The sequence below is a fragment of the Lissotriton helveticus genome, chromosome 1_2 (genome assembly GCF_964261635.1).
Source record: "Lissotriton helveticus chromosome 1_2, aLisHel1.1, whole genome shotgun sequence".
In the NCBI taxonomy this organism is placed as follows: domain Eukaryota; kingdom Metazoa; phylum Chordata; class Amphibia; order Caudata; family Salamandridae; genus Lissotriton; species Lissotriton helveticus.
Genome location: NC_136058.1, coordinates 233,466,995 through 233,488,558, shown reverse-complemented (window position 1 = coordinate 233,488,558; position 21,564 = coordinate 233,466,995). Strand labels below are relative to the sequence as shown.

Here is a 21,564-nt window from a genome sequence, read left to right as displayed (position 1 = left end):
GGACCTCAGTAGAGATGGGTTGAAAGTCTTGATGACGGAAAGCGTGAAATCTCAGCATATTAAAACTATTTTTCATTTGTATTACACACCTGCCAAACTGTTAAGTTGGGGCAGAAGGGTAGACGATAAGTGTCCCAGGTGTGGGGAAACTACCGCTAATTTAGGTCATATGTTTTACGACTGTGAAAAGTTAGTCTCATTAGTAGAGGGTTTGAAATCTGTTGGAGCAAGAATTTAAGGAGAGAGGTACACATAAGCCACTCATCTATGCTCATTGGGGTCGGTTCTTCTCTCATGGGGGACAAGGGGCAGCTTTGTTTTATGTTTATCTCTAGGGATGTGGTGCATCTCTTGATAGCGACTGGCTGGAAAGACCGTGAACCACCCACGGTACAACAAAGGTTTATCAAAATGACAAATATGTATAACATGGAGAAAGCATTGTATAATTACAAGGGGAGGAATGCTAGAAAGCTGGGGGTGCTGATCTGCTGCTTAGCATCTGTGTTGACTGTAGATTTCAGAATGAAATGTTGGATATAGTATTATGTTCAGAGTAAATCATGTTATGCTCAATAAAACATGTAAAAAAAGAAATGCCTCCCAAAAGCAGAGATGGTCCTGCATTAGGACTAGCCGAAGGTTTTCTGAATAAAAGGGAGAAACTCAAGCTTGTTTTCAATAGCCTTGAGCCAATCCACAATCGGGGATAGATGCGCTTGGAGAGCAGCCACAAACCGTTTACATCAATTGTAGCAGGGTTTCTGTTCTTCCACAGAACTGTGCACAGAGGATTGGAACATCGGTGAATTAGGGTGACCCAAAACTCACCTCAGTACCCAACAAACCCCTTACCGAGCTAGCTACAGTGTCTCATTGGTCATAACAAACTCCCAATGTTTAGACAAACCAGAACATGAACTTACAATACCTCAGGTTACGTGGAACACATGAGCACTCTTTCGTTATACAATCATTTCAAACCAGAATGTGGAGTAAATGAGGACACGTGCACATTTGAAATATTTATTTACTAATGCCGTTTTCTCAGACGCAGTATCTTAGATAATACAAGGAAACATATTATCAGAAGCAAAGTTATCAGCATAGTTACTAGTCCATAGAAAGCAAATGGTGACAGCATGTTAACATGCTGTAATGAATAAGGGTTCACCTATTTCTCACCCTCCCTAACTCGCATATTATATTAATAGCTAAGAAGGTCTCTTTGGGTTTTAGCAGGGCGGGCCCATACCTCAAGATCCTAGTATGAAGAGATCACATCTTCTTCCACCAGCTCTCTCTGCATGCGAACCGCATCAAGTGTGTATCTGTGCCCCAAGCAAAGCAATATAAAACCCGTCTAAAGCCCAAAGTTGGCAGAAGCTGCACTTATGTTATGTCTATGAAGGTGCGGAGATCATACCTCATAACAATTCTGTATCGTGTTATTCCTGAAGCTTCAGCACTCTCTGTACAGACATAGTTTATTAAGCAAAGCTGATATCAGAGCAATAACATATTATTCTCATGTAAACCACAACGGGCTACTAGGTTGAAAGCTAAATCAACAATTAAGTGTTGTGTGCAGAAGCAGCAAAAGGAAAAATGGCGTTTAAACATTTAATAAGCCTATGCTAACTTAACACATTATAAAGATAAACAGTAGCTATATGACACCCCCCCATGATCCGAGCACGGATAAGATAAGATAAGATAAGGGCAACTTCATGAGAGCAGAGTTCAAGAACTATGAACAACGTTATAATCATAATAAGTGATGGAAAAAACTACATGAACCAAATCAAAAATTCAAAATGTCAATTTTAGTATTCAACAGCACTCAAGTCAATAGGACTGGGAGGTGAAAAAATGCAAAGAAAAAGGTGGCATCATCATAAACCAATAAAGGTATTCAAGGCAAGACCGAATATGCAAAATATGCAGCAACGGCCTCCAACATGAAATCACCGTCTTCATCCGAAAACAGTTCAGCCATCCAATTCAAAAGAGGAAAAGAACATACGTGTTCTCCTAGTACCGGAGCCTCTATTACCAGCAGAGGACAACTCGGTGGGTTTTCAAGAAAGCTCAGTGCCAAGAAATCTTGCGCTGCTGCGAGAATGTTCCAAGGACCCATTAGGATTGATTCCCAATTCGACGACGGGACGCCATATTCCGGTACCGTCGTCAGTTTTACTTTGCTCGCGGCGTGTTCTTCTTTCATCAGTTGTATTCTACAAAACCTGGAAAGAACACGACTGGAACTACATATCAACGGTTTTTCGTTTTTTAACTCAGCGAATAGAACATAGACACATTTAATCCTTTCACTCAGATTCTATGACTATACTATTCGTATTTTATCTATGATCATATGGATCGTGAAAATATGTCATCCTAGAATATCAACCTTTTAAGCGATTACATACATCTATTGAAAAGACGCCATATTATTTAATTTGGCGAATTTGGATCAATCTCTACACCAGATACACCAGACCTCTCAAAAACAGCAATTTTTACATCTAGTGATAATACTCATCATCACTTGCTGTTTCGAATTTGAATCTACCTCCATATCAGACTCATTAGATCTCACCAAACAGAATTTTTATTTTGACTCCTGAAGAAGGCGTTTTTCGCCGAAACGCGCATCGAGTAATCTCTTCTTCATTAAGTGTTGGACACCCTGTAACAATCATTCATTGTGTCTTTCTAATTAATGTTGTTATTTTTTGGTGTTATTATATGTACTTTTTTGCACTTAATAATTTTAATTGTGTAATGTCATATAAATTTAATTATGTAAGGTTGTTATATGATTTTAATTGTGTATATTAAAAACATGTCTGTTTTGCATTTATGAATTTTCTGATAATTTTTTCTTACTTGTTCCTATCCATAATTGGGTCCTTTATGATGTTGTCTAACATTAAGTCTGCCTAGGAGTTTTTTTGCATATATCCAAGGACCCATTAGTCCATGCATCGCTGCTAAGGCCATAATCCTTTCGCCAGTACAAACCAACTCGTGAGTAACGACGGGACTCATCAGCTGATTAAAGTCGACGTCAGGAGAAACCGGTCCGCAGAGACACAAATCAATGGCCCAGTCAAAATCACAGCTTAGGCAATGAAACACAGGCTGGACACAGGTGAAGTAGGAAAATCGAAACGATAATCCATATGCCGTGCTTAAAATCGCAAGCGGCAGCGTGCCATAGTACTCAAGCATCCGGTTGCGAAACAGCGCCAGAAGGGGCTGGGCGGCTCCTTCCACATGTGGGGCATCCATATTTAAGGAAGCAAACAACCACTAGAACGCCTGCCGCTAGTGCCAGTAAAACCGGGAATCCACCAAACAAACTCGAAAAAATGGAATGGAAGAAAGCAGGGATGACTCCAAATATTTTTTCAAATGAAGTTACAAGACCACTGCTAACTGTTTTAAAAAAATTTGCCAGCCCAGTTGTGGAGGACGCGTTAAAGATAGAATGAACCATCTCGCTGAAATGCAACGGCAAATCAGTATTTAAAAGGGCCTGAACCTCAGTCCGGGTGTTAGCTATGTGAAGTACGAAAGTTTCCGGAGCCGAACTCAAGGCCACTTCTTTCTGGGACAATAGAGCTCTTATTCTGCTCATGCCGTTGAACTCTGCTGTCAAGGTTGGGATGCGTGACCAGATGGAAACATCCCTATTTCCATGTATGGGTGGGTACAGGACATTTCTGCAGCAAACTACGCGCTCAGTTACGGTTAACACATAAGCAACACCTTTAATTAACCCGCAACAATCTTCATTATTTAAAAGTAAATAACTTCCGTTTCCCAGCAAGGTAAAAGTCGGGGTGATTGCAGGAACTGGAGTCCCTTTTAAAACACATGCTAAGTTTGGCCGGTCCTGGTTACAAGAACCGTGCAATTGTATGTGCCTACACATTAGCGAGTGATCTGGTGTTTCTGTACACTCCTCCCCATTCAGATAAACCTCCTGTCTGTCTTTCAAAAATCTATAAGTGAAAGGAAGGGACCAGACTTCATGGAGAAACGCACTACCTAAGGGCTCATAGCGACCTATGGCAACATATCTCATACCATTTGTAAATTTATACAAAGCAAAAGGCAATGTTATCAAACCGTGGATAAGCCACGTTGCAGCGGAGGCCTCTGCCAGAGAAAAAGGCAAGGACTCTAATCTCTCAATATGTAACATAGAAAAGGAAGCATCTCGCATGGAAAGCAAGCGCTGCTTGTCAGTTAAATTAAAGGGGGCAAAGAGAGAAGAAACATTCATGTATGTCCATGGCACCTTGCCAGATTTAAGCGTCTGAAGGGTCCATGCAAATTGCATGATAGAACGCAATTGATTTTGACCATGGTACAATACAGACACTTCATCATGCACAATATCCACTACAGAAGACACAATATTATCTAAAGTGTAAATGCGGGAGGAAAGCATGTTAATACTATTATCTACCACAGCAAGCACTTTTTCTAGATTGGCTTGATCTATAGCTCTAAGGCGTGTCGCCGCTTCAATCTGTGATGTCTTCCAGATTTCATTGTAAACAGCATATATCCACCTTTTTGACCTACCACCAGCCGGGCCTTTTATGAAATCATTTAAATCTACATCATCATGTAGCTTCGCAAGATGTAATTTTACTGCAGACAATTTTGAACGTGTCAGCCAATTTTGACATAATTTGCCCACTGAGTAAATCGTAACAGAATGATCAGATTCAAAACGTGGATCAGGTCTGACCTGTGTAAAGCCATCAGACAAACCCAGAAAACGGCGCTGGCATGAATCAGCACTTCTGTGCCACATCAGCCAACCTTTTGGATCCATACTGGATATGTTAAAGGATGAATTCAGCAATAGGGACTGTAAGTCCCTAATCGAAAACTGAGTATAATTACTCCAGCCAGAATATTCTTCTAACTCTGGGATGGTCGGAGAATTTAATTTTTTAGAAGTAGCCAATCCAAAGCATGTTGTTTGTGAAATAGAGGAATTCAAAAACAACATTTGATTCGGGATGAGACAAGCACGGTGCAAAGCCGCAGTGCCTTGTACCTGCCAGCTTTTAGAACCCCAAACAGATTTCAAGTCAATAGTATTGTTACATAATTCATAGCCGCCAACAGCCAGCTGATCAAGAAAGGACTTCGAGTACAATAATTTGGTATCGGTAAGTCTAACCTTGGACATAGGCTTCTGTGTCATTTTGAAATAAAAGGACTCGGGATTAGACTGATTGAAGTCAGTAAAATAAGTGTACTTTTTCAAAAAAGTACTTGAACTGCCTTGTTTAGGAGCTGGGCAATGCTCCCATTGTGTATAATTTACAGTATTCCTTCTGGATGTTGTTTTATGCAAGAAGTTATTGCCAAAATGTTGAAAGCAAAACAAATCACCATAATTAGCAGATTCTAAGTACAAATCTTCCGCATCAAAGGCAGCATAGTATTTCAAATCAGAAAACAAAGACTCTACGGCCTGAACATCCCAATCATCAGAACGTATGTTTTGTTTCACTACATCCCTCATGTTAACTCTAAGCACATTAGGGACATTAACAGCCTCGGTAGGGCCATGAATTTGAAATCTAACGGCATCCCACACTATCCCATCAAGGACAGGCCAAGCAGTGATGTTAACAAATGTCAAGTCTCTTTTCAATCTGTGTGCAGAATGCGATGAGGAAAGGGGGGCCAAAGTTCCATTTAGATGTCGAATGCATGTTCTTTCCTCGACATAGTGTCCATTCATAATTCGGAAAAAATAAAACACAAACCCAATTGACATAAAAAGGTAAATTGAAAAAAAGCACCAGCCAAATATATGTCCAAGGGGGAATCAAAAAATGTTTTTTAAATAAGCTGGCATAAACTGCAAAACGTGAGGGTCTTTTCGAAGCATTGGAAACAGTGTCAAAAGAAAATCTGGATTCTGTGGCCAAACGTGCTTGCAGGTCAGGCATGGACAAGTCAGTGGGGTAAGTATAGTCTATTTCATCATGGTCTGTACCGGGCAAAGTACTTAATAAAGGACTGGAAATTGCAGGTAATTCGATGGCCACTTCAGTTTCATGATTATAAGCAGAGGGCAAAACTGAATTTCTCACAATGGAAGGACAGGAAACTGCCGGCGTCATGCTAAGTAGAATCGGCCACTCTGTGTATCTTGACATTGTCAATTGAGATAAACCTGTTTTCCTTACGACCAGGAAGTGGTGGTAAAATGACTGTTCTTGTGCCCTTCACTCCAAGGACTGGAACCGGAGGTCGATAGGAAGGACCAAATTCTTTCTTGTTATCGATCTTCTCTCGAACCAGTTCTCCAACTTGGGGTAGCTAGCCGACTACCGGGATCTGCAACGCAATATCCGATGTGGAGGGCAAATGTTCCTTTGAAAGACTGTCTCTGGTCTTTTGTAGATCCTGTAAAACATTGCAATGTTCATCTACGTCAAAGGTTGTGGCGCGAGCCACGCAGTCTAGACCATCAAGGTCAGGGACGTACATCTTGATGCCAAAGAGCAATTCGTATGGGGTCCGCCCACCCAGAGACCTTCTAGGGAGATTATTAAGAGCACGCTGCACGCCATTGAGGTGGGCCAGCCAGTTTCTGCCAGTGCCTATAACTCGAGCTGTCAAAGATTGCTTTAAATCACGGTTCATTCGCTCCACTACACTGTTACCCTCAGGTCTGTAGGGAGACGAAAACTTGACTTGGACCCCCATCGAATTCATGGCATCCTTATACGCCTTAGAGGCGAAAGCCGGACCCTGATCCGAATGGAAGGTACCACAGGCAAAAATCCCTACAAAGACTCGCAAATCTCTAATGACAGTCCGTGAATCAGCGCTGCGATGGGGCCATACCCACACAAAGCGTGTGCATGAATCAACTGCTACTAAGATGTACTTATACGCAGTATCAGAGGAAAAAGGACCGCAGTGATCCAAATAAACACAACCTAGCGGTTTATTAGAAATGTACAACTGTGTCTGTGGCGGACGCGCAGCAGTCGAAGGTTTAATCTGCTGGCAAATGTCACAAAGAAGGACATAATCACGCGTCTGTTTGTACAGTCCCCGCCACCAGAAACGTTGTTGTAAATGGGTTACAGTGGCCGAGACGCCCGCATGCGCAGACGCCACACCTTCATGTGCTGCTATAATCAAATCAGCCCTGCGATCCGAGTTGGGAATCAAACGTTCTCCAACATCAGGAATTTTCACAAAAGGAACCTTTTCGGGACTTAAGTGGTATGTGTACTTCGAAGGGAATCCCGTAGGATGTTTACCTCCCTTCTCAGTGGCAGCAACAGCCGCCAAGATGTCACTATCAATCTTACTTTTGGACCGAGTAACTGCTTCAACTAAGTATGTAGACACCGCTGATTTCGCTGCTTCATCAGCAAGCGAGTTACCGACAGCGTGGACTCCAACACGCTGATGGCCGAGAGTATGAATTACAAAAACGAGCGGCAACGTAGCCTTAAGCTCCGCCACTCGAACCCAGATCATCTTGTGTTTTATTGTGCTACCCTTGTAAATGTAAATGTAAATGTGCTGGATTTGTAGAGCGCACGGCTGCCCGTGAGCGTCCCGGCGCTTGCTTAGGGAACCCGTCCTGGTATTCCCCTGTGCGAAACCCGGCAGGGTGTCCACAAGGTGAAAGCCCGGCATCCCGCCACGAGGGGCCGTAGTGGAGATTAAGCAAGCTATTGCCCAGAGTCGCAGAGTGTGACCCCGTGAGTTGAGTAGGCACCAGAGCGAGAATTGTCGAGTCCGTGGAATTTTTGAGCCCGAGACCCGCCGAGGCGGGGAATCGAACCCTGGTCCACGGTCGATCTCAGCTTCCGGGTCTGCCGCCTCTAACCACTGAGCCACGCTTCTCCACTGAGCCACGCTTCTCCACCCTTGGAATCACGAAAGTCATTCTGAATCCAAAAGAACAAGTTTTCGTTGTAAGACTGGACACAGTAGTAAGAATCATTCACAATAAGAGTAGTTACACTAGGATCTGTGTACTCCAACGCTAGTAAGAGAGCACGAAGCTCTGCCAATTGTGCGGTGCAGTCCCCCAGAGGCTGCATGTGTACTGCCTTGGACTGGAACTCATCGTTCACCATGGCACCGACCACAATGGCGCATGCGGAAACGTAGGCGTTTTTAGAGCCATGCGCAACCTGCGCCGAACCATCAGTGTAAATGATGCAATGGAAGTCCTCCAAAAGCCGCATAGCTAGAGGAGCAGGATGAACAAATTCATACTGCAAGTACTCTTGCGACCGCAATGAGGCGTCAAAAATAAACGTGACATCCGTGGACGTCAAGGAAGCAGCCCAATGAATCCACCGAGGGTGCAAAGCTTTAGAATTCGGTACACTGGCTTTCGTGACTGCCTCTAAATGAGGACAGGGTGTAACAACAATCATGCGTTTCCCCTGTGACAGAGCTCGTTCCTTAAGAATCGCCATCTGCACAGCTGTTAAAACCTTTTCCACAGTGGGAAACCGCATCTCAGCCGAAGTGTACAAGTGTGACTTGTAAGCAATAGGTACTGTGTCTCCTTCATTAAAAGTGAGGTACGTGAAACCCACTGTCCCAGGAATTATTCTTATTACCAGGTTGGTGTGGTTATCACGAGTCAGTAAAAACTTAGAAGCGAGCAGATCAGCCTGCAAGGATTGCAAGATGGCTGAGTGCTCAGGCAGCCAGCATGATTTGGAAAAAGTTGGTTGTATAAAAGCATACAAAGGCTTGATACGCTGGGCATATTCCGGAATGTATGTTCTACCGAAATTTAAAAAGCCCAGCAAAGACTGTCATTTTTTCAGTGTTGTAGGAGCGCGCAACTGTGCGCATTTCTCCAAGAAGTGAGAAGCCAAACCTCTACCTTCATTGTTGAGCTCATAGCCCAGGAACAACACTGTGTACTCAGCAATGTGCGATTTTGCAAAGTTAAATTTGTAACCCATGTCTGCAAAGGTACAAATAATCGAATTTACACGGCACAGATGCTCCCAAATTTCGTCGTCCGTGAGATATATGTCATCCACATACGAGCAAGCATCTGGGTCGATCCTCTCCAAAAGAGAGACTATGCGGGCGGTAAATATACCAGGACAATTCTTATAGCCCATTGGGAGACGCCGGAATTGTTTTTACCCCAGCGCATGTAAAACTGGTCTATTGGGAGCTAAAGCTATCCAATCTGTGGGCATAGAAACCGTTGGATATGTCAAGCGTTGTTTTAAAACGCTTACGCACTAGACTATCCACTAGGGCAGAGCCGTGAGTATTCTGTACTGCACAGTTACGGCAATGCAAGTTCAAATGCCGGTAATCCAATACCAAACGATACGATCCGTCAGGCTTGGTCACAGTAAAAGAGGATTATTCATCGGTGACACACACGTTTCAATAACTCCCTGATATTCCAATTGTTTAAGGATTTCCGCGACAGAAGCCTTGGCTTCACGCCGAATGGGATATTGAGGTTGAGGCTGCGGCTGAGACCGCAAGGGAATTTCGTGGCAAGGGGATAATTTATCCCAACCACATTGGTTACGGTACAGAGCCCACTCTTCTGCAAAATGCTGCGCATGCTCTTTCGAGATAGTGTTCGCGAAACTAGGGAGGATTACCTCCTCCCCTCGTGGTGCCGCGAGCACAAAAGGTGGGGGCCAGTCAGCGTCCGAAAGCAAAATATCATAAGTAGACGAAAGATTTTCCCAAAATACCCCTTTGATGGTACGTTGTATGTCACCCTCAATTAACAGGACAATTTCATAAAGTCTATCAGGGGGAGCAAGTCTTGTATCGGCTGTTTCTATTACAACGTAGACATCAGTCGCTGTCACCCTCAGTAGTGGACGCAGCGCCTCTCTCACTATGGTAATCTCTGCCGCGCTGTCCAGCAAGGTCAGAGCCCACGTCAGATTCCGAAGCCGCATTCTCACTATCTGTGGCATATCGTTTCGCTGTTAAGGCTGCGACTTTCTTTTTCGCAAACTGCGGTCTCTTTGGCGTAGAATCCTCCTGCTTCCCTGCGCCGTCTGTCTGGCGGGGCTGGCCACGTCCTTGTTGGCCACCACATCCCCTTCCGCCTCCTCCTCCACCGGTCTTCGGGGCCGATGAGTCCTGAAAGGAACGAGGAGAGCGTTGATCAGAAACCTGAAATCGATCAGGTGATTTAATCATCGCGCGATCGCGCAAGTCATAAAGTCTCTCTGTCGGCGCAGAAACTTGTGGCGCAGGATAAGAATCCTGAGTCTGCTGTTGTTGTTTCCCCTGTTTCTGTTTTTTAGGCCAATTCTGTTTCTTGGACTTGGGCTGGACATCTGCCTCAGCAGACTGCCCTTGTGGTTGTTTTTTCTCCTTGATAGCAAAATACTTCAGACCTTTATTGTGCGACCAATAGTTTTATATGCGGCCACAACTATCTTCGCCAACTGTTGGGGTTTTTCGGCATCGGGTAGAGCAGCCAAAGCATTCGACACCTGAAAGTTCACCGCATCTCCCTTTATATTGGAGAGTATGAGACCGCTAACAATCTCAAAAGTACCACACAGGCGCATACCCAATTCAACCGCTGCTTCCGGTCCGTGATCATCCTGAACACGTTTAACGATCGTAGGCAGTACGGACATAGATGGGGTGCCGAAACACCTCGCATAAACAGCCGCAAACGTTTTCCCCCAACTTTCACAGTCAACGAGTTCAGGAGTTAAATCCGTAGGCAAAGTAATCGTCAACATTCTATGTTTATCAGCAGGAGTAGAATTCGGAAACACAGCTTCCAGTTGGTCAAATTTCTCGGCAAGCCAGAAAGGGAACTCATCTTTATCATCGGGGCGCTTACCAAAAACCGAATTGACCATAACCGGATTGAGCTTTAAACCGCCATGTTCCGTCTGAACAGCCGGACCCCCGGGGGACCACCCGGGAGATGACGACCTATGTATTGCACTAATGCACGAATCACGGCAATCAAAACAACATGTAGTCTGGGGACAAGCGCCGTGATTCGGGTGCGGGGTGAATCCACCCAATGCAGGCCAATTTGTGCCTGGAATGGACCAAGGACCCAACCTCGCAGCGGACAAAGAGTGGGGTAGGGCACCATCAAACCAAACGCGATGCTGCCAATGATCAATAGGTATTTCCAGTGCCCTGTACGGTGTATATTCAGCCGGTACAGGTGAGGGTGTGTAGGTGTGGAACACACCAGAATTTGCGTCCACTGCCGGAAACGTTACCCACGAATAAAACAGTTCGTAAGGGTACACCGGATCTGCACACACCACTAAAATCACAGCTAAGCCATCCACAGGGACCTGGAAAGTCTGTAAATGGTTGCGCACCGCAATGCGACTATGCTGCGGGATGTTCACAGCCTGCGCCATGAAAACACTGGAACTACTGAAAAACAAAGGAAACTTTGTAGCACAACTGGGTAGTAATTCAAAGAAACCGTTTTAGATAGATTCAAGCTTGAAAAGACCTATTTCAAATATAGGTAGGTTTTTCCGACACCACCGTTTTCCGGAAATGACAGTGAAGGGTTTAAGGTTTGAACGATATACTACTCGAGTGTCATGATATAAGACCACCAACGTTGGGCGCCATGTAGCAGGGTTTCTGTTCTCCCACAGAACTGTGCACAGAGGATTGGAACCTCGGCGAATTAGGGTGACCCAAAACTCACCTCAGTACCCAACAAACCCCTTACCGAGCTAGCTACAGTGTCTCATTGGTCATAACAAACTCCCAATGTTTAGACAAACCAGAACATGAACTTACAATACCTCAGGTTACGTGGAACACATGAGCACTCTTTCGTTATACAATCATTTCAAACCAGAACGTGGAGTAAATGAGGACACGTGCACATTTGAAATATTTATTTACTAATGCCGTTTTCTCAGACGCAGTATCTTAGATAATACAAGGAAACATATTATCAGAAGCAAAGTTATCAGCATAGTTACTAGTCCATAGAAAGCAAATGGTGACAGCATGTAACATGCTGTAATGAATAAGGGTTTAACAACACCTATTTCTCACCCTCCCTAACTCGCATATTATATTAATAGCTAAGAAGGTCTCTTTGGGTTTTAGCAGGGTGGGCCCATACCTCAAGATCCTAGTATGAAGAGATCACATCTGCTTCCACCAGCTCTCTCTGCATGCGAACCGCATCAAGTGTGTATCTGTGCCCCAAGCAAAGCAATATAAAATCCGCCTAAAGCCCAAAGTTGGCAGAAGCTGCACTTATGTTATGTCTATGAAGGTGCGGAGATCAGACATCATAACAATTCTGTATCGTGTTATTCCTGAAGCTTCAGCACTCTCTGTACAGACATAGTTTATTAAGCAAAGCTGATATCAGAGCAATAACATATTATTCTCATGTAAACCACAACGGGCTACTAGGTTGAAAGCTAAATCAACAATTAAGTGTCGTGTGCAGAAGCAGCAAAAAGGAAAAATGCCGTTTAAACATTTAATAAGCCTATGCTAACTTAACACATTATAAAGATAAACAGTAGCTATATGACACAATCAGCTAATAAAGCTTTAGTGAAAGTCCGGAGGGAGTTAGTATCCAGAAAAATCTCCCTTGATTTAATTGGCTAGATTCCTCACATCAAGAGGCCTTTGCCCCCATCTTTTTTCTTTTGGTCGCTGAAGAACGAGGGCTAGCCTTACTGTTCGCAGTAGGCGGCAGGTGGCAAGGTTCAGGTGCTCCGATGGAATGCATAGGAAGAGTTGCCTAGTCAAAAAGACTGTTAGCAGAAGCAGTGGCAAGAGCAGAACCAGGAATAAGACCAAGACCCAGACCCAAAGACAATCTCTGTTCGCTCAAGGCAATTTCATTACAAATACCACCCGTGGACCCATGGTGGACCTCTCCAACATTCGATCAATGGATGTGCCTTTGACCGGTGCAGCAGCTGCTTTTGAAAGTGCTCCAGATGCCTTGTGTTCAATTACCATGTTAATACAGTGCCTGCAGAACCCACATAACTACTGTTACTATCACAATGACAAGCTTGCCACACTAGTCTGACAACGGGTTCTACTGATTGCTACTGGTCACTACAACTGCTCATATAGAAGGTCACTCACAGCAGTTTAATGCATCGCCCACCATACAGGACGATATTGCGCGGCTCACACCATAAACCTATAGTAAACCAGTAATGGCAACAAATGGCTGGTAGCCAGGGCACAAGTCAAGGGTTCACACAGGTACACGGCGTCCACCCACTATTTTCATGGGATGGGTGCTCTCCACCCTGACAAGAGGTTGAGCCCCACCCAAATATGTTGAACTTGTCCCAGTGTAATTTTCAGACACTTTCAGCAGTCCCTGTACATAGTATGCGCACAACGTGACATTCCCTCCTCCCCAAATTCCGGCGCCTTACCCCCACTACGCCCAAGAACTCTCAGAATCAAGATATGTTGTCCACGGCGTATCTTTTTATTCATATCAATCCAAGGAATAAACCACAGACCATTACCAAGGAAAGTATCCTTCTTGGATATATAATAATTATTCACAGCATCACACTTTAGCTGCATCAACATGTTAACGGCAGTAAGGAATTTAGGTACGACATTACATTTTAACTTTAACTCGGCCATACACTAGAACAACTTGGCCGTACATTTGAACTTTACACTTTAACTTTTTAACTCGGCCGTACACTAGAACTTGACCATACATTTGAACTTGGCCGACTCGGCCATCAATGTCCCACTCTGCTGCGCACATTGTGCCGGCATGCCCCAATGCGCTACAGCCAACAGTTGCCCTATTTGGCATCCAGGGCACCGCATAACGCACCGGCCCACCGGGGTACCTGCACACAGGCAGCCTCCCCAATATTCTTCTCAGTCCATACATTGTGGGTTAGGGCAGTAGAGTCCAGGACTACTGGCAGGTCAGTCCCTCCTCCCCGCCGATCCACGGCACACATGTAATCTACCCCCTCCTGGGGTCCAAGGAATGGCTGCACCTCCATTGTTGTGCATACGTCTTTGTTGTTGACTGTCAGCGCTCCGCAACGCTTGCTCTTCTGCCGGGTGGGTGGGTGGTCGCCGACGCTCCTGTAATCCAGGCTGTAGTCAGAGGAGACAAAGAGAACGAAACCCCCGTGGCATAGCCTTATATAGCCTGCTAGGTTTCATTTCTTCTAAGTTTCATTTCTCAGACCTCCCAATGACATCACCCCGGTCAGCCAACCCCCTTCCTTGGCCAGGGGCCCCGGAGGAAGCTCAGCCCCGTGGCGCAACTAAGGGCGCCCCTCCCCTAGGCGTGGGGGGCGCCTGTCATTGTCTGCTTTCCGTAGTTAAGGGGCATTCAAGCCTCCTTTTGTTTGAATATGCTGACTGGAGGCGGCCTGGAACCTCACACTTAAAAGTAAATGCAATGAAGGAGAAACAAAGGCCCACAGCTTGTTATCTCTTCTATGGTACTTAAGAGAGGCATGCTTTCGACTTTGTTCACTCCCTGTATATAAGTGCATGCACTCTAGGAATGTCAGATGTGTTGGTCTGTCCCAGTATTTACACAAATAACAATTTCACATTGGATTTGGGAATGCCCAGTGTCGCCGGCCTGGATCACGCTCGTGAGAATACGCGTTTACAATAAGGCACAGGAGTATATTTGATGTTTTGAGGAAGTGTTTTGATAAACGTATTTGAACTAGTAGCTGGTGTACTTACTCTACATGTGTCTTAGTAGAGGTATGTTCTTTGCACTCACAGATTCTACGGCGAAAATATAGAGCTTATTCTTGCATCCAGGCCTGATTGCAGTGCACATCACTATAATTTAGAATTTATGGAACCTTTGAACATAATACTGGTCTCTTCTCTGCCGAATAGATTGTTTCTTTGATGAGATTGGAATAGCTATATTGGGAGGTCGGGGGTTTCTGCTGTGCATTATAGAGATCCAGATCAACATTGATAGAGCCTTTATTCAGTTGTTGTTTTTTGAGCCCTGATGATGTCCGTTTCCGGACGAAACGCGTTGGCTGTATTGTGTTCTGTTCACTTCATGCTTTTGGATTCATTTGGAACTATTGATTTTGATGAAATGCTGTCGCCAATATTTGATGAACTTGACTTCAATAAAGAACTTTGGAAATCAACAATTTTGAACCTGCGATATTTTTGAATAACACGACGCTCCCTCAGCTGTAATAGTAACAATTTCAATAGCACTGTTTTATTTCTTTTATAGCGCTACGCATCCCAATGCGGGGTGTCAGCGCTCTTTACAAAACATACATGTTATACATAGACAATAAATCATGTAAGTGTGTAAATCAATGTACAAGATGAGTGACATGAGACAGGGTTACTAGGTGTACGAGTCTCATGTCCATATCTCAGTGTGCTATATTAGAAGGATTACAATTTATGAAATGTAGGTAACAAAAATATCTCTGTGTTAAAAGGAGTAACCCACTTACCTATCAACATAAAACCTTCTATAGTACTTTGATATGGGAATTCACAAAACAGATCTCTCCCACTAATGCGTTAACCACCAAAGTTATCTTACCATTACTACTATTCCCTGAAATTTACTGGGCACCTGTGCAGCAGATTCCTTAACTCAATCAAATATTTCAAAATGCAGACTTTGCAATCAAATAAGCAAAACAGATATATTGCCATGCTTGACCTTGCTGCCAATATCTTTGTGGTAGGGTTTAAAAAAATATATGTATTAGTTGAGACCCAGATTTTGTGTCATGATTGCAAAACTTTTTTGGCACAACCCCAATGCAAAATCTCATTTGTTAAATCTCATGACCCCTTCCAGGAAGCGAGTCGCCCCTTTCCCTTTCCTGCACACCTCCCACCAAACTGCGTTCCTGTAACTCCTTAAATCACCACTGACAAGCGTGCCATAATAGGTTGCAGTTTATTTAACACCACATGTTTACACATTTCAACTTTCATGGTCATCACCTCTGATTCTTTAGTGTTCATACTACACATTTACATTTACTGGTCTTTGTCTTGTTTTTGCTCGCAGTATGGACCCAGCCTCCTCAATTTCCCGGGATGGGAGGGACCCCTTGTCTGGGCCTCTGATTTACAGGTCTAGGCTTCAACTTGCTACCGACTTGGAGGGTTTCCTTCTGGAACTGCCCGAGATGCAAGTGCCGTCCTACTCTTCCTGTACCCTTTCATGCGCCCTCCCTGCTCCAAGGGGTCCCTGCCGTGCGGCATCCCAAGGACCATACTTGATCATCTACTTTATCTTTCCTGAGGCTGAGTCCCTGCATCTTCCTCCCTCAGTACCCCTGCCGTGAGGCATCCCAAGGGTCCTGCGGGAGCATCACATCTACTCTTTCTATGGCAGCACACCGCCCCTTGGCTCCCTCAGTGCCCCTGCCGTTAAGCATCCCAAGGACCCTGTGAGAGCCTTCCATCTACCTTTTAGTAAGTTCTTCTTTTTACTCTCTTTACTACCTTCCTTGTGTTTGTTCTGCTTCCCCTTTACCCTTGCGGCTATGACGCTCGCTTTCTTTTAGGTGTGAGTGGGTGGGATTCTTCTGATATCTCTGCTGCAAGGGGGGGGGGTGTTTTTCCTGGGCCCTGTTGGCCCCTTTTATCCCCCCTTGCCTTACCCTACTCGCCCCCTGATTGAGAGGGGCCCATGCTTGCACTTGGGGGACCAATCCTGGTTCCCTCCACCTAGCTGTGATGCTAATGGGGGGGGTTACGGGGGAGGGCATTCCGCCCCCGGATGGCGTTTGACCCAGGCCCCCATCAGGTCCGGCTTCGCGTTCCCGGCCCGGGTTACAATGCGTTTAAATGTACTCATGCTATACCTGATAAACTTATGTGTGAGGTCTTAATATCTGATGTCACTTCTTATGTCACTTCCTGTGATGTCACGTGCAATGTCACACATTGTGGCATCATGCGCTGTGATGGCACACGTCATGCTTTCACTTGCATACTACTAACTTGATTAGTCCCCCCACTTCTTTTTTTAGGACTTGTGACCTGCTGGTAGCTAGACAGTCACAACTCCTCCTAACACCTTAACCCAAGAATTTCACCAAGGTAACAATGGGGGCAACGAACAGAGCAATAAATAAAAATAAATATGAGTAAATGCGGGTAGGTATGGTAGGTAAACACTATAATATAAGCTCACACATGACCATAAAAGGAGAGGAAGAATACCAAGTACAAATAAGCAAAATACATGTGTGAAGAACATGTGCAAGTACTAAAGGCGCATGCATGCGACAAAAAACAGGCAAAAAAGCAGCATACTAAGGTTTACCTTCAGCCAAACCAAAAGTGGACCAGCTGACAGGAAGAGAAGAGGGCTGAGCTGAGTACGGGCGAAATACTGTCAGCACGAGTCTGATAGCGATGCCTGGACCCTCCTCACACACTCCTCTCTGTAATCAATGGTCATCGTTGACCGGCCCCTCTCTCCGCCCTCTGCTCGATCGGAACCAGGACCAGCGAACCTCCACTAGCAGAAAGCGCAGCGTGCAGGCTGCATCAGCAGCTACGCCGACCACCTCCATGGGCCATCACTCTCTGCAATGTGACTGCACAGTTTCTCATAATTTTTGATTACAGGATACTGGTTTGCGCAAAAATGGTTTCATGGGAGCAATAAAATGTCGGTCATGAAACATGTTCTTCTTGAACCAGTATCTACCAGCCATGTACATTTTGTTCAATATGTATAATTTTACAATATATTTTTTTGTAAATCACAAATGTAAAAAAAAAATCAATTTCACCCTTTCATTGGTGTGTTTATGAATGGGAGGCTTGAATTGATTTGTTGCAGAGTGAGAGATTACTGAATGACTGCTGACCACGTGAGGTGGTCTGGGCTACAAGTTCTAACCCTTCTATCCCCTTACAAATTCAGAAGTGTCCCGAGGATTCAGAAGAGACATTTTCTTTTGAGCAATATGTATAATGAGCCTCTGGTATTAGGGCATTGGTGGTCTTCTAGTATTTTAGGAGTGCAGTTTAGGCTTATGCTATGTAAGCTTTCCTTTTACAATGATGACATCTGTTATGTATCTTTTTATTAGCTTTCAAGTCTACTCAGATTCCTACATCAATGCATTTCTTCACAATCAATTTCTTGAGTCGCACCCCAATGCCACCATAACCCTGGAGTGGTGTGTGCCCCCGATCTGCTGATGTCATGTATGTCAGATTTTAGAGAGGTTGCTCAAAGGACCAACATACTAATATGGATAGGCCCGGGCATTGAACCACTGGGAGCATAATTTGAAGGGGACACACTCTCATGCCTATAAAAGACAAATGCAATCCCAGTGGGGAAGTTTGTGGTCTAAACTTCATTGACTAAGGTCTTGATGAAGATCTGAGGCTGCAACACAAGGGACCAAAGACATACAAAGAGCTAGTCGTCCGTCTAAATCTACATAGCGGTAAAATGATAATACCCAAGATTAACAGTTTTATTGAACATGATCAAATTCACACTAGAAACTTTGCTAAAATCTGGGGGCACGAAAAGGGGGAGAATCTAAGACCGAATGAAACTCAGCTGTGGGGTATCCAAAGATAATGTCAAGAAACATCAGTTTGAAAATGATAACATTTCTTATTTTACACTGTACATGCCTAACTCCAGGGCCTTTGCATCAAACTTTCCCCGCTGACCCTTACCTAAGATGTAATGTAGATGATGCTGGCATTTTACATATGTTATAGACATGTCCATCAATATCACAATATTGGTTGGAGATCACTGAGTTCATTATGGAGCTCAGTGGCAAAGTGAATGTATGCTACCCTAAAAGCTGCCTGTTGGGCTTAATTGTCAGAACCAGAAATGGAATGTAGCTTTTCTGACCGAGATGTGATATTAGCCGAATGACAGCAAACTTTGCAAAAAAATCACCCGGGGACCCACATATTACACTCTAGAAGACGGAACTTTTCAAAAGTTGATAGAACCCAAGAAACCTCCAAATATATGAAGGTCCACCTCAGTTTAGGGAAGGGGTTGAACTGATCTCCAGACTGATGAATTTTAGCAATGTGATAAGAGCAGTGAGCCCTCAGGGCATTACATGGGGGATGAGTGTATCTGCAGTCAGCTGTTGAAGGGGGAGGTGGGTATTTAACTTGTGAGCTGCAACCACATAGCTGGTGGTCTTATTGACTGATTTCAGGCACATTGTTGTATCTTTTATTATTAATAATTATAAAAATAATAATAATAATAATAATAATAATAATAATAATGTAGCTTATTAAGTGCATAGCTACTCCCAGGCGAGTGTCCCAGTGCTTCTAGGCCTATGACATTATCTTTTCAAGGTGGATAGGTTAAGTAGAATAGTGGTTGACATATGATCCTCATGATAAGACCTCTGTGTTTATTGATTGTATCTGTACGTGCTACTCTTTTATGACGCCTGACCTCTTCATCGCAACTACCTTAAGAGATCAAGCTTAGTATTTGGTTTATTCTCAATGTTGTGTCCTTTGAAAAAAAAACTGGGGAATTGATTCTCTGTGACTAGTTTTGTTAGCTCAATTATTCCCTACCTTCCCTTCATATAAAGCGCTCTGATTCCCACTAGGGTCATGTTCGCACTATACAAAAACGTATAAATGAAAATGAACACATAAATCATGAACCTCTAAGTCTATTATTTTTCTACCACCTGGACAAGGCACCTGGACAACTAAGCACCTCCAGCACGTTGTTTATGGAGTGTCAGCAACCTGTTGTGTTCACTTAAAATGATCCCTGTAAATTATATCTTGACTTGCTATTGGTTGCTCTTACTCATTGAGTAGGATTAACTGACTGAAGATATTTCTCATTCATTGATACAGATAAAGTCATTAAGCAGAGAAAAGAACTATATAAGAATGAGAAGGAGCTGGAAAAGATTCAACAGAGGAGACACCTGGATTTTCTGGATATCCTTCTGAGTGCCAAAGTGAGTATTTGAGAGGTGTTTTGCTGTTTATTTGAGGGGTATTTTGCTGTTCTTGAGGGTTTTTAGGAGGGAATAACCACCCCATACCTTTATAGGCTGCACTTTATTTTTACCGGTTGTGGGACAAGAATAAAATCATGCTTTACAGCTTCCACAGCTTCTCCAGGTAGATCCACATTAGTTGTATCATTTATTATGATACTTTATATTGTTACTGTTCCAGTTTGTCTCATTCTCTAATCAAAATGTTTGGTTAAGATTCTAGTAGGATCTAATGGACCTAGAAACAAGTAATGGTTGCCACCACTATTAGACATTCATTAATTTGATGTCATCTTAGTTCACAGAAGGAGACACCAGTTAATTTGTCACAAAGGGCATAGCCTTATGACATGTATTAAGTGGATTTTTTTAGATGCATGTTTGCCTATCAGAAAAGGGGGTGGTGATGAACAGAGTGCCTGAATTAAGCAGACCACTCTTACCCAGTCCAAAGATCAGGGCTTGATCCATCACCATTTTTTAGCTCACTGCACCATCCCAGCTCAGAACTTGGCGCCTGAAATGGCAGAAACCGGTCCCCGGAAGCTTGTCTCCTTTCTGGTGAAGAATTGGCTTGGTAATTTGGTCTGCCCTGTTCCCATGATGCACTGGGCCAGGGACAGACTAATTTGCATATAGCCAGGTTCTGAGCTGGGATGGGGCAGTGAGCTAAATAACGGTGATGGATCAAGCCCTGATCTTTGGACTGGGTAAGAGTGGTCTGCTTAATTCAGACACTCTGTTCATCACCACCCCCTTTTCTGAATCATTTTGTCCACCATAAGCGTGGAAGGGTATACTCAGACATGAGTCCCTTGCTCACTGCTCCATCAGGATTCAAGCAAGCCGGGCCGACGACGCCTGAAATGGCAGAAACCGGTCCCCGGAAGCTTGTCTCCTTTCTAGTGAAGAATTGGCTTGGTAGTTTGGTCTGCCCTGTTCCCATGATGCACTGGGCCAGGGACAGACTAATTTGCATATAGCCAGGTTCTGAGCTGGGATGGGGCAGTGAGCTAAATAACGGTGATGGATCAAGCCCTGATCTTTGGACTGGGTAAGAGTGGTCTGCTTAATTCAGACACTCTGTTCATCACCACCCCCTTTTCTGAATCTGTTTGCCTATCAGGCACTTGGTGAGGTCCACTAAGAGAACATCCTGAATGTCTGCAGAGAGGTGCTGGTACTCTACCTTTCAAATTAAAGAAGTGCTGGTACTCAGAAGCTGACACCACCTGCCCATTTCAAGCGCTTCTCCCAGCTTCACCCCCAAGTTGATCGCATCCATTTTCTACACTGGTCACTACATTCTACGAGCTGAAGGGAGAGGTTCAATTTCACTAGGGTCTGTATGTGTGATGTCATTTGACCAACATTTGTTGGGGTAGTGGAATGACCAGTGATACCCTTATTTCACGGAAGTGACATCATGATATTTAACTGCTAATAATGGCCATTAAATGGGTGTAAGTTCCTGAAAACTGCAGCATAA

At 44.1% G+C, this 21,564-nt stretch overlaps 1 protein-coding gene across 2 annotated transcripts in view; it reads left to right on the top strand.

Annotated features, from left to right (window-relative positions):
* The window catches only part of LOC144800069 (cytochrome P450 4B1-like), a 247,523-nt gene that overhangs the window by 172,591 nt on the left and 53,368 nt on the right, over window positions 1–21,564 (top strand). For both annotated transcript variants that reach the window (XM_078671651.1, XM_078671652.1), the window contains one exon: window positions 19,927–20,033. In XM_078671651.1, the coding sequence (XP_078527777.1) occupies window positions 19,927–20,033 (107 nt within the window). The remainder of the gene's footprint in view (window positions 1–19,926; window positions 20,034–21,564) is intronic.